Raw genomic sequence first — 14,478 nt, forward strand, 5'->3', positions numbered from 1 at the left:
AATGAACACCCAGGACTGATCTCCTTTAGAATGGACTGGTTGGATCTCCTGGCAGTCCAAGGGACTCTCAAGAGTCTTCTCCAACACCACAGTTCAAAAGCATCAATTCCTCAGCACTCAGCTTTCTTCACAGTCCAATTTTCACATCCATACATGACCACTGGTAAAACCATAGCCTTAACCAGATAGACCTTTGTTGGCAAAGTAATATCTCTGCTTTTAAATATGCTGTGTGGGTTGGTCATAACTTTGCTTCCAAGGAGTAAGCGTCTTTTAATTTCATGGCTGCAGTCACCATCTGCGGTGATGTTGGAGCCCAGAAAAATAAAGTCTGACACGGTTTCCACTGTTTCCCCATCTATTTCCCATGAAGTGATGGGACCAGATGCCATGATCTTAGTTTTCTGAATGTTGAGCTTTAAGCCAACTTTTTCACTCTCCTCTTTCACTTTCATCAGAGGATTTTTAGTTCCTCTTCACTTCCTGCCATAAGGGTGGTGTCATCTGCATATCTGAGGTTATTGATACTTCTCCTGGCAATCTTGATTCCAGCTTGTGTTTCTTCCAGCCCAGCGTTCCTCATGATGTACTCTGCATAGAAGTTGAATAAGCAGGGTGACAATATACAGCCTTGACATACTCCTGGAACCAGTCTGTTGTTCCATGTCCAGTTCTAACTGTTGCTTTCTGACCTGCATATAGGTTTCTCAAGAGGCAGGTCAGGTGATCTGGTATTCCCATCTCTTTCAGAATTTTCCACAGCTATTGTGATCCACACAGTCAAAGGCTTTGGCATAGTCAATAAAGCAGAAATAGATGTTTTTCTGGAACTCTCTTGCTTTTTCAATGATCCAGCGGATGTTGGCAATTTGATCTCTGGTGCCTCTGCCTTTTCTAAAACCAACTTGAACATCTGGAAATTCATGGTTCACATATTGCTGAAGCCTGGCTTGGAGAATTTTGGGCATTACTTGACTAGCGTGTGAAATGAATGCAATTGTGCAGTAGTTTGAGCATTCTTTGGCATTGCCTTTCTTTGGGGTTGGAATGAAACTGACCTTTTCCAGTCCTGTGAAACCTAATCACAGAAAACTAGTAGATCATATAACTTACTAAAATGAAGAGACTTAATAAAATATGCACACTGCTCATTTTGGTTGAGAACTGGGGAAGAAGAGGAAATGAAACAGAGAGGGTTTATAGATCAGGGAGTAATGTGAAAAAGAAAGGATAATTTTGGTAACTATTTTCTAACTTTTCTTCTTGTTCATATGAAGTATAAAATTTTTAATTAATCTTATAAACGTTTCTAAATTTTAATTTTCTAAAAACTTTTCTGCATATTTTAATTGCTTTTTTGATTATCCTGAATTACCCAAGTCATCTGCAACAATAATAATTTAAGTCCTTTCCAGTTGTTTTATTTTTAAATTTTATATTCTTATCTAAACAGATGGATAGGATCTACCCAGAAAATGAAATATAGTAAAGGTAATAATATTCATAAGTTCTATTTAATTTTGTTATTATCATGAAGTTAATTATGGATTATAATAACTTATTTAGCCATGTAGATCTATTACTATTACATGAACATTGTTTAAAGGTTAAAAAGTGAATGTGGACTTTTATTTCTCTTTGAGATATTTACAGACAAGCATTACTACTAACAAGATACTAAATAATTCCTTTATTCCTAATATTAATATAAACACTTCTTAGTCATGATATGTTGTTCTTATACTCTGCTAATGTATTCTTTTTGCTGATATGTTTTTGGAATTTTTCATTGCTATGCATTAGTAAAATCAATCTGTAGGTTCTCATTTTCTACTATCCTTCTAGTTTTGTTGAAAGTATCTCAGAAAATGAATTCGGAAATGTTTCCTTTTTGTTTCCTAGAATTTTTAAAGGTTTGATCTACATTTTCTCCTTTAGATCATCCCAGGAACACTGCTTTTATTTCTGATCAGTCAGAATTCTTTTTAAATTTCTGGTATGGTAATATATATTGAAAATACATTTTAGGTTCAGTCTATTTTGCTGTTGGAGTTTGCCCAGTGGCTTAGCAGTAAAGAATCCACCTGCAATGCAGGAGACACAGGAGACATTGTCTCAATTCCTGGGTCAAGAATATTCCCCTGGAGGAGGGCACAGCAACCCACTCCAGTATTATTGCCTGGAGAGTCTCTATGGACAGAGGAGCCTGACCAGCTACAGTCCATGCAGTAGCAAAGAGTAGGATACGACTGAGAGACTAAGCACAGAACAATCATTAATTTTTATCTGGTTTATTTTTCTTCTTAATTAGGATTCATAGAGGCCCAGCAATCCCACTGCTGGACATATACCCTGCAAAAGCCAGAATTGAAAGAGTTACATGTAAAGTTCATTGCAGCACTATTTACAATAGCTGGGACATGGAAGCAACCTAGATGTCCATCTGCAGATGAATGGATAAGAAAGTTGTGGTTACACACACACAATGCAATATTCAGTTCAGTTCAGTCGCTCAGTCATGACCGACTCTTTGTGACCCCATGAATCACAGCATGCCAGGCCTCCGTATCCATCACCGACTCCCGGAGTTCACTCAAACTTATGTCCATCGAGTCGGTGAAGCCATCCAGCCATCTCATTCTCTGTCGTCCCCTTCTCCTCCCACCCCCAATCCCTCCCAGCATCAGAGTCTTTCCCAGTGAGTCAACTCGTCGCATGAGGTGGCCAAAGTATCGGAGTTTCAGCTTTAGCATCAGCCCTTCCTAATGAACACCCAGGACTGATCTCCTTTAGAATGGACTGGTTGGATCTCCTTGCAGTCCAAGGGACTCTCAAAAGTCTTCTCCAACACCACAGTTCAAAAGCATCGATTCTTTGGCGATCAGCTTTCTTCACAGTCCAACTCTTACATCCATACATGACCACTGGAAAAACCATAGCTTTGACTAGACGGACCTTGGTTGGCAAAGTAATGTCTCTGCTTTTTAATATGCTATCTAGGTTGGTCATAACTTTCCTTCCAAGGAGTAAGCGTCTTTTAATTTCATGGCTGCAATCAGCATCCACATAAAAAGGAATACATTTGAGTCAGTTCTAATGTGGTAGATAAACAAGGAGCCTATTATATAGAGTGAAGTAAGTCAGAAAGAGAAAGATAAGTACTGTATATTAACGCCTATATATGGAATTTAGAAAGATGGTACCAAAGATCCTACATGCAGGGCAGCAAAGGAGACAAGACACAAAGAACAGACTTTTGGATTCAGTGGGAGAAGGTGATGGTGGAATAATTTGAGAGAATAGCATTGAAACAGGTACATTGCCATATGTAAACTAGGGGACCAGTGCCAGTTTGATGCATGAAGCAAGACACCCAAAGCCAGTGCTCTGGGACGACCCAGAAGGACTGGGTGGGGAAGGAGATGGGAAGGGGGTTCAGGATGGGTGGGACACATGTATACCTGTGACTGATTCATTTTGATGTATGGGAAAAACAAACACAACATTGTAATTATCGTCCAACTAAAATAAAAAAAAAAAACGCTCAACTCTTAAACTAGCTAAGTAAACAAAAAAAAAGGAGCGGGGGAATAACTTTTTGTAGCCATTGCAAGGATGATTTTGGAGGTGTCCACTATTTGGTCAATTGCAGATTGAGTCTGTGGTAGAACTGAAGTGTTGCTATCCAGTGGCATCCTTTGGGACTTGTAATAAGCATGTTTGTTTGTTTGTTTGTTTTCCTTTTCTCTATATTTTGGTATTTCGACACCTGAGGTCTTTCTGACCATGGAGGGACTACCCCTCTCAGGGTCAGCTAATGCATAGAGATAAGCCACCAACTTGCCTGTGAGCACATTTTTCTTATACAAACAAATCAGTTCAGAATCCATTTCCTTGAAGTCTGTTTATCTAATCACCTAATCACCACAGGGCCAAGTACCAGCCAGAGACAGCCCCTATACCCAAGAGTGCCCTGAAATTATTCAAATTAGCCAATCCTAACCTTGCTAACCCTGCCTTGCCTATATTCTTTCCCATGGAAACCATAGTAAAGCTCTGGTCCACATTTCCCACTGCTCTCTCTATATCCTGATTAACTCTGTTGCTTCCACGTGTGGTACCCTCATGGCGTGACATGCCTCCTCCTTGCAGCACCTGTGAGAAACTCTTTTAATTGGCAGTCATCTCCTGATCTCTTTGACATAGAAGAAGAAGAAGAAAATCTATGTTTTAAAGTCAGATTATAGATTCAAAACCTACCTTGTAAAAGAAAATCGCTTTCCTGTACCTGGTCTATGGGACAAATAGCTCCTGCCACAGAAGGCGGCCTGATAACCTAAGACATGTGCTACATACTGTGTCACTTACAATGTCAGAGAAATCTCAAGTAGGAATCTCAGGGTTTGTGCTTTATGAACACTTTTTCCCCTGAACTTTCCTCTATGTTTCCCCTCAACCCATTCATAATTTAGAAAGAGTCATTACATATTTGATTTAGCAGTTTGAGGTGTATGTACCTAAAAGTTTTCTTCAGACATCTTGGCTACTGCCCTAGTGAAGACAAAACTTCTTGGGGGTACCATGAGAAGAGGAGTAACATGATCTTTCATTTTAAAAAAGATCATTCTGTTTGACATCTTGCAAATTGGTTCTAAGGATTCAAAATGAAAAAGGAGAGAGAAATGATAACTCTATTGGACTATTTCCAGCAAAAATTGATAGTGATTTAGATCAGGGTTGTTAGCAATGAAAGTAAGAATAAAAAACGTTTGGATACAGGATATATTTTGGCTAAGAGGATTTAATAATGATATCTGTGACAGAAAAATAAAGAGATAAATAATAGTGAGTTTTTGTTTATTTGTTTTGGTTTTACTTTGTTTTCATTTGTTTTTGCCCTGATTAACTGGAAATAAGGAGTTGCTATCTGCAGAAATGAGAAAGATGAAGATCAGCAGTTATTTGACAGAAGATCAGAAATTTAAGTTTGAGGTATTTATTTAAATCCAACTGGGATTGTAAACTATTTATATAGATACATATGTATACCTAATCTGGAGTTAAGAAAATTCAGACCAGAGATGTGAATTGGGGTTTCAATTTACAGATTATTGAAAGCCATGAGACTAGCTGATATCACCAGAGAAGAGAGTAAGGGTTGAAAACATAAAAACAAAAACACACAACCCAAATGCAGAAGCACTCCACTAAAAGATCAAGAAAAAAGACAGATGAGAAAATGTAATAGAAAGCAAGAGATAGAAGCTCTGGGTGTATACAAGAAAGTGATCATAATGATCGACTGAAGAACTAAATCTGAATAAGGAAGGAAAAATGCGTGCAGAATGAGGAAATTTAAAATGCAATTCAAATGCATGGTAATTAGGAGTATTAGTGAGAGTGACCTAGAATGACAGAAGGTTACAGTCAGATAATAGCCTATTTGATACTGAGATTATAGGGTGCAGTTTCGGTTAGTAACAAAGTCTAAGGCATGATCATAAGAGCAAATGGTTTATGCAGAGTAAAAGCCAACATTATCAGGGGGAAGGAAAGTCAAACAATTTACAGTTCACACTGTTAGTTGTGCATCTATATAGATTTTGAAATCCCCAATTGTTCTAGTGGAGGTAGTGATGGTGACATTAAAGGTGAAATCTTTGAGACATTAGAGTCAGTGATGCAGAGGTTTTCAGGTGACTACATAATGGAAAGGTAACTGATGATAGAGTCTACTACCATGATATGGGAGGCTGTAGGGAGAGAGAAGAGTCTGGTAGCATCAATGAACAAGGGAGATACTTATGGTTTGATCAATGTGGGAGGGAAAATAGAAGCCTGGTCCTCAATTAAGTACTACATCTCAGATGACAATTAATGGAAGGCACAGGTAAAATTTTATGGATATCTGCTCATGATGATCCAAGAGTTCCAGAGAGCTCAGTGGAAAGATTATAGTAATTGAGAAGGGGTTGTGGAAAGGGGAGAATCAGGGACAGGGAATATGTTACAGAGATTAGGGGGTGAGAAATGAAAGTGATTGAGAGTGAGGACTGGTGTAGAGAGGGGTAAAGATCAATTAATGATAGCCAGTTATCCCTTCTCCAGTGATCTTCCCAACCCAGGAATTGAACCAGGGTCTCCTGCATTGCAGGCAGGTTCTTTACCAACTGAGCTAACTGAGCTACCAACTCAGCGAACCCCAAGTCATCAGGACACCAATTCTCTTATTCATACTACCGTACTTGGTAAAAACCAAAAGTGAGGCTCTGGATGGACTTTTGTAATAGAAACTTAAGCTAAGAATAGAGAATTCTTTTGTTTTTGTTGCTTTATTAGTTATTGATCCCTCCTTCTGCTATAACTTTAGGCTGAAAATCTAAGAAGACATGTGCAACTGACATCAATTTGTTGCATCATTATTATTTAAATAGCTTAAAAAAAGTACTTTGTGTCATATGTTATGTCCATATTTAAATATATCTTTCTAGTCCAAATTAAGACTATGTCCCCACCTGGCAATTAACATACATTGTTTTGATTTATGGGTAGGTGGTTTGAAGGAGGTAAAAGAGTGGGATATACATATACAAGTAAAAACGTCCTCTTCAACTGAATACACAAATATTACAGTACACAAATATCCCAATGGTGCTCCATTTGGACCATAAGTATGATTCATTTATACTTCTGTCTCATGTAATACATGACCACAAATATTCCTATGTATTTTCCACAAATAATTTAAACCATTTATGCCTACAGAATTTGTGACCTAAATACCAATTGTTTGCTCAATTCTCTTTCATGGTTTTACGTGAAAAAAAAAATACTAATTTTGTTCAGGACGTTGTGCCCAGGTTAAAAAAAATATTACTCCTTAAGCAACCTTGACAGTTATGTGTGTCCACGTGAAATACAGTTCTGTAAAATGAAACATAAAATGACACATGTATTGAGTAGGACTTGCAGAAATGCTATTGTTTTTCTTGATAAAAACAGAAATGTAAGTTTCTGATTTTCCCATTCCCCTAACCTGCACCTTTTTCTGCCCGACAATAGCTGAGGAGGAATGGAAAGAAGCCTTGACTTCAGATGGTTGGGAAAAGATGCCATACTAGCCCTGAGCTGCCTCCCTCAGTATTTCTCCAAAATTATCAAACATTACATAATATATGGTCATTACTGTTTATTCCAGAGAAGGCAATGGCAAGCCACTCCAGTACTCTTGCCTAGAAAATCCCATGGAGGTTCACTATAGTCTATGCTATAGACTGAATGTGTCCCCCAAGTTTCCTATGTTGAAACCCTACCTCCTCTGTGATGGTATTAGGAAGTGAAATGAAGACTTTGAGAAGTGATTAGGATTAGATGAGTTCATGAGAGTGGAGTCCTCATGAATGAAATGAGTGCCCTATTAAGAGTCATAGAAAAGCCTGCTCCCTCTCTTTGTTCTCTGTCATGGAAGTCACAGTTTGCAATGCAGAAGAGGGCTCTCACCAGAATCTGACCATGTTGACACTCTGAACCTCCAAAACTGTAAGCAATAAATTTCTATTGTTTTAAAAGCCACCAACTCTATTGTTACAGCAGCCCAAACTGACTAAGACAGTCCAATAACATAGCAATTTTGTTTGTCACTCTACTAACACCGTATAGACACAAGAACTTTCAGAGATCAAAATTTTCAATTTGGTTTTGTGATTTCCTCTGTGTCCTGGGCTTCACTCATCACTGCTACATGTAGAGTTACTGCCTCCCACTTAAATGCCCCTCATTTGTCATAAGAATAGAACTGCTCTTTCCTAAAATGCTTATGAGATCACTGGCACTGATTCTGGTTTCTGAGCACAGGAAGAAGTTTGCATTAAGAAGTGAATGTTGCAGTGATAAACAAATGATGTTGTATTGAGGCTAGCACTCTGAAACAAGAATTGGCAAGAAATATGAGTGCCTATAAGGCAGCATTTCAAGACTCCAAATCCATGCCAACTGAAGTTCTAGCATTTCATAAACCAGATGTATTCATTTAAACTTTCTTCTCAATAGTAATACTATTAGACAAAAAACTAGGGCTATAAATTAGAGTTATAAGAACAGCAGCAAGAAAAAACAGAGAATCTAAATATTAGTTAAGGTACAGAGATGAGTAAACAACATTTAGAATAAGGGATAGAGAAGAATCTGCTGAGTTAAAAAGACAAACAAAATATGAGAACCTTAGAAAGATCACAGATAATCAAATATCAATGCAAGCACAACCTTTTCTTACTAATTTGTTTCCTACTCTGAGGCTTATATATTTTTATGAACCACTGTTCAGATATTTTACTATAAATTTTCACTTAACCAACTCATATACTGATTTTCTATTCTATATCCAATTTTAAACCCACGATAAACAAGTGCTCCATGGAATCCATCCTCAATGTGGTTATGGGTCACCTTAACTCCAGCGTTCTGGAGTCTGGTGACGTACATGATTCCATCATCTCTTAATATATCATACTGACAGGTGATGACATAGGTCAGGGGCAAATTATGCAATCTGTTGTCATCAGCCAACAAGGGAGCCGCCCTCACATCTAGAAACCCTGGATACATTTTAGCCAGCTTAGAATTACCATAAGTTGGACTGTTATAAAAATGCCCTTTCTTAAACTTCTCAGGGAGCAAAGAACTCCAATTAACAAATTTGAACAGATGGCTTGATTCCACCGGTACATGCTGATTGAAGAACATGGCTTTTTCAAGTGATCTGTCCTTGGTAAAGTATCCACTCCACAATCTTACCCCCAGTGATTTGGTCAGACCAAGAAAATTTGCGTTTTCCCGATATGACGGTAAATCCAGATCAAGAGACTGAAGGGCAGGATAAATTAAAGACTGGGTCTTGAGTTTGATCTTGACATCTGGGTCATCTATAAGCTGAAAATAATTTAAAGTTGATCAAGTAGTAATTTCATTTAAAAATATATTTTAAATTTAAAAATGATAACTGATATGAGTTAAATTCAGAATCTCAAAAAGATAATCAGAAACAAGAAATATATCTCAAAGAACATTCCAACTTTCAATTATATCTAAGACTAGGTGTATTACTTAAATACTATGAACATAAACAGTGATAGAACCCAGGTCTCCTGCATTACAGGTGGTACCATCTGAGCCAACAGGGTAGCCCACTACTTTTCTTATGGATGGGGAAAAAAAACCATCTAAAATGTGATTAAAAAGCAAAATATCTACTTTTACAGCTAAGAATGACAATCAGAGGAAATTGATATATTTTAAGTAAACATTTTATATACATGTTATTATATGAACAGAGAGTCCCCTGGACTGCAAGAAACTCCAACCAGTCCATCCTAAATGGATGGCCATCCAGCCATCTCATCCTCTGTTGTCCCCTTCTCCTCCTGCCCCCAATCCTTCCCAGTATCAGAGTCTTTTCCAATGAATCAACTTGTCTCATGAGGTGGCCAAAGGATTGGAGTTTCAGCTTTAGCATCAGTCCTTCCAATGAACACCCAGGACTGATCTCCTTTAGAATGGACTGGTTGGATCTCCTTGCAGTCCAAGGGACTCTCAAGAGTCTTCTCCAACACCACAGTTCAAAAGCATCAATTCTTTGGAGATCAGCTTTCTTCACAGTCCAGCTCTCACATCCATACATGACCACTGGAAAAACCATAGCCTTGACTAGATGGACCTTTGTTGGCAAAGTGATGTCTCTGCTTTTTAATATGCTATCTAGGTTGGTCATAACTTTCCTTCCAAGGAGTAAGCATCTTTTAATTTCATGGCTGCAATCAGCATCTACAGTGATTTTGGAGTCCCAAAAAATAAAGTCTGACACTGTTTCCACTGTTTTCCCATCTATTTCCCAAGAAGTGATGGGACCAGATGCCATGATCTTAGTTTTCTGAATGTTGAGCTTTAAGCCAGCTTTTGCACTCTCCTCTTTCACTTTCATCAAGAGGCTTTTTAGTAGAATAAAATATTTAAAATTCATTACTAGATTATTTTATGTAGAAATAATTTATGAATTTAAATAACCAGTTCTGTGTTTTATTTCAGGTAAAATTACCAGATTCCATTTATCTTGGTACCTAGTATGAAGAATGCTGTTTAGACGAGTAAAGGAGTGGTAATTATTAAATGGCTTTGCAGGTGGTGCAGTGGTAAAGAATCTGCCTGCCAATGCAGAAGATACAAGAGAACGTGGGTTCCATTCCTAGATCAGGAATATCCTTTGGAGTAGGAAATGGCAACCTGCTCCAGTATTCTTGCCTGGAAAATACTATGGAGAGAGCCTGGTGGGCTATAGTCCATGGGATCACAAAGAGTTAGACGTGACTGAGCGACTAAACACACACAATTATTAAATAGGTAGCTCACAGGTGACTGATTTAGAGTGAGTTAAGAAGACATACAAAAATATGTTTTATTTGACCAATTAATTAAAACTTTACAGATAGCCAAAATCTTTGACCTGTATATTTAAAAAAACAACAAATCTATATTTTATTTTAAATTTTTAATGAAGAATAGTTGATTTACAATATTATTTTAGTTTCTGCTGTACAGCAAAGTGAATCAGTTATATATATATATATGTATATATATCCACTCTTTTTTAGACTCTTTTCCCATATAGGCCATTACAGAGTATTAAGTAGAGTTCCCTGTGCTATTTAGTAGGTCATCATTAGTTATCTATTTCATATGTAGTATTCTATACCAATCCCAATCTCCCAATTTATTCCTCCCCTTTCTTCCCCATGGTAACCATAAGTTTGTTTTCTTCATCTGTGAATCTATTTCTGTTTTTAAAAATATACTTTATAGTTTTATAAATAAATATAACACACACATGTAACAGTGTAAGGCAGAAATGTGAAATGTAATAAATATGTTTAAGGGTCAGGGAATTCACCATACCGTTACACACCCTTCTTCCTCTGCAGTAACCATCAACTTTCATTTTATTACATTCAATTTTATGTATTTCTTTCTTTATTTTTTTTAAAATGGCTGTAAATTTTATTTTATTTTATTTTTAATTTATTTTATTGGAGGCAAATTACCTTACATTAATATATTGGTTGGTTTTGCCATACATTGACATGAATCCGCCCCGGGTGTACATATGTTCCCTTTCTTGAACCCCCCTCCCACCTTCCTCTTCCCCATATCCTACCTCCAGGTCATCCCCGTGCACCAGCCCCAAGCATCCTGTATCATGCGTTGAACCTGGACTGGTCACTTATAATAATATACACGCTACAATGCCGTTTTCCCCAATCATCCCACCTTCACCCTCTTCCACAGAGTCCCAAAGACTGTTCTATATACCTATGTCTCTTTTGCAGTCTACAAGGCAATGGCAAGCCACTCCAGTACTCTTGCCTAGAAAATCCCATGGATGGAGGAGCCTGTTAGGCTGCAGTCCGTGGGGTCACTAAGGGTCGGACACGACTGAGCGACTTCACTTTCACTTTTCACTTTCACACATTGGAGAAGGAAATGGCAACCCACTCCAGTGTTCTTGCCTGGAGAATCCCAGGGACGGGGGAGCCTGGTGGGCTTCCCTCTAGGGTGTCACACAGAGTCGGACACGACTGAAGTGACTTAGCAGCAGCATGCAGGGTTAAGGTTACCATCTTTCTAAATTCCATATATATGTGTTAGTATACTGTATTGATGTTTTTCTTTCTGGCTTACTTCACTCTGTATAATTGGCTCCAGTTAAACTGGTTAGGGCTTCCCGGCAGAGTGGTAAAGAATTCGCCTGCAATGCAGGAGATGCAAGAGACACAGATTTGACCCCTGCGTCAAAAAGACCCTCTCAAATAGGAAACGGCAGCCCGCTCTAGTATTCTTGCCTGTAGAATTCCATGGACAGAGTAGCCTGGTGGGCTACAGTCCATGAAATTGCAGAGTCGGACGTGACTGGCTACACACACACATCTATTCCTAGGTAAGCAATAATTGTTATTGTGACTTTTAAAAGATTCTTTTTGTACATGAGATATGATTTTACTTCCTTAATCTCTCAATGTATGAAACTCATTTTTATTAAATATATTTTTCTTTGCATTATTAACAGCTTGGTCAAAAATATAATATACATTTTTCTAATATTTTATTCATGATAATAATGTCTTAGTTTTATGAGTATAATTGGCCCATTGTTTTCCTTCCTGAAATTGTTCTTGTCAGATTGGTCATAAAGATTAAGGTTCTTTGAAAATAACTGAAGAGTGTATACTCTTTTCCTATTCTTAGGCATGTGTTTTGTTTATCTGGAATAAAATGGTTATAAAATGGCTCAGATTTTTATTTCCTGTTGTGTCTGCTTTGCAATTTATATTTTCTTGGAATTTGTCCATTTAATTTAAATATTATAATACTTTAATTTCAAAGTTCTTAAAAAAAATCCGAGGATACAATATACATGTTTAACTCTTAATTCTTTTCCGTATCAAAGGGTCTGCAGTGTTGTCCTGCTCTCAATTTTGACGTTAATTAGTTGTACTTAGCTTTTATTTTTCCTCATTATCTTCCAAGAGATTTAAAAATTGTGTTAGTCCTTTTAAACAGTTCATCTTTTGCTTTTTGTTTACATCTCCCATAAGCTCATTTTGATTATCCTAATTTCTGTTCTTGTCATTATTAGTATTTTCCTTTTATTTTTTAATTTGATTTTTTGAGCAAAATGTTTATTTCATCCTTCTTTCTTTGCTAATATATGCTTTTGAGGAAATACAATTTCCTATAAATACTATCCTGGAGAACATATAAAAGATGTATTATTTTAAATAGTGGCCCATTGGTCTTAATATGTTTTTAAATTTCCATACAACGAAAGATATTTTGTTAATTGTCTTTTTGTATTGATCCTCCATTACTGCATTGAGGTAAGAATTCAAGTGTTGTACGATTTAAAATCTGCGATTTTTTTTTTTTTTTAGACTTGCCTTATGGCAGTACTTGGTCAATTTTTTTAAATGATCATGTGTACTTGCTTGTTCCCTGTTATTTACAGGTCCACTGAGTTAAATGCACTGATCATTATTGCAGTCCTCTATATAATTATTTTTTGTCTCTTGTTCTCTTAATCACTGGAAGAGGTATTTTTAAATTTTCTCCTGTGATTGTGAACTCCAGTGTTTTCCCTTATAATTTTGTTGATATTTTCTTCATATTTGTGGGTGTATGTGTTCAGTCACTCAGTTGTGTCCAACTCTCTGTGACTCCATATTTACAGCCAGGTTATTTACTCCAAACAGATTTAGAGCTGTATATTTTCTAGGTGATTTGAACTTTTTTTCTGTAATAATGTCATCTTCCTTACCTAAACATTCATTTAGATATTATTTCAGGGTATATTTTTTCATTTCATTTATTTTCAAATTTTCTACTTATTTGTTATGTTTTTAGTCTGAAAATCTTGGCCTAAAAACCAAATCATTTAGACCACCACCTTATTTTGTGCATCCTCCTTTTCTTCTCTATTTTTTACTTCTTTCAGATTGATTGAACTTTCTATTGAATAATTTTTTTTTTCCTGTACTAGTTTATGTGTTATGCCCCGTTTTTATTCATTAAATGATTATATTAAGAATTGGAATGAGTATTCTCAACTTCAACTTATCAAAGGTCAAATGGTAACATTTATTTCTTCTTAGATAATAAAAAAGTTAAGCTTATAAGACTTGAAATCTATTCTCTCCTCTTCTTAGTTCACTTTTCCCTTTTAAAAACATTTATTTTTAGTTATGTAGGGTCTTCACTGCAGCTTGCAGGATCTTTTGTTTACAGGCTTCTCTCCAGTCATTGTGGCACATAGGCTCAGTGGTTGTGGTGGGCAGGCTTCATTGCCTTCAGGCATGGGGGATCTTAGTTCCCCAACCAGGGATTGATAATTAATATTGATATATGAAAATTATAATTCCATGTGCAAGTAAATATTATCTACGAATCGGCTAACATGTTTATCTATAGGCAATTTGACTATTCTGCTAACACTTCATACAAGTTTAAGACACTCTATTGAAGAATCCTGGAATCATCTGATTCCCTAGTTATACAGATTAGTATCACTGATTAATTTCATAATCACATAAATAAAATAAAACAGTATAATAATTTGCTGACCTATTAATTATTTTTAAGCCAATTTTCCAGAGAGAAGATTTATCATTTTATTTTTAAAACTTCGGCAGGAGGTAGGGATAGAAGCTCTAGGTTTATATATGCTCTCTAATATTGACCTTTATGGTGACTGCAGCCATGAAATTAAAAGACACTTGCTCCTTGGAAGAAAAGTTATGAACAACCTAGACAGCATATTAAAAAGTAGAGACATTACTTTACCAAAAAATGTTCATCTAGTCAAAGCTATGGCTTTTCCAGTAGTCATGTATGGATGTGAGAGTTGGATTATAAAGAAAGCTGAGCATCGAAGAACTG

At 36.6% G+C, this 14,478-nt stretch overlaps 1 protein-coding gene across 1 annotated transcript in view; it reads right to left on the reverse strand.

Moving 5' to 3' along the window:
• Nucleotides 1-1,743: 1,743 nt before the first annotated feature.
• Nucleotides 1,744-14,478, reverse strand: part of LOC129546529 (deacylase AADAC-like) — a 31,358-nt gene continuing 18,623 nt past the window's right edge. Inside the window, exon 5 of the mRNA XM_055411566.2 lies at nucleotides 1,744-8,928. Coding sequence (XP_055267541.1) covers nucleotides 8,332-8,928 — 597 coding nt within the window. The 3' untranslated portion in view covers nucleotides 1,744-8,331. The remainder of the gene's footprint in view (nucleotides 8,929-14,478) is intronic.

The sequence above is a fragment of the Moschus berezovskii genome, chromosome 1 (assembly GCF_049115385.1).
Source record: "Moschus berezovskii isolate FMDL1 chromosome 1, NW_MosBer_1.0, whole genome shotgun sequence".
In the NCBI taxonomy this organism is placed as follows: domain Eukaryota; kingdom Metazoa; phylum Chordata; class Mammalia; order Artiodactyla; family Moschidae; genus Moschus; species Moschus berezovskii.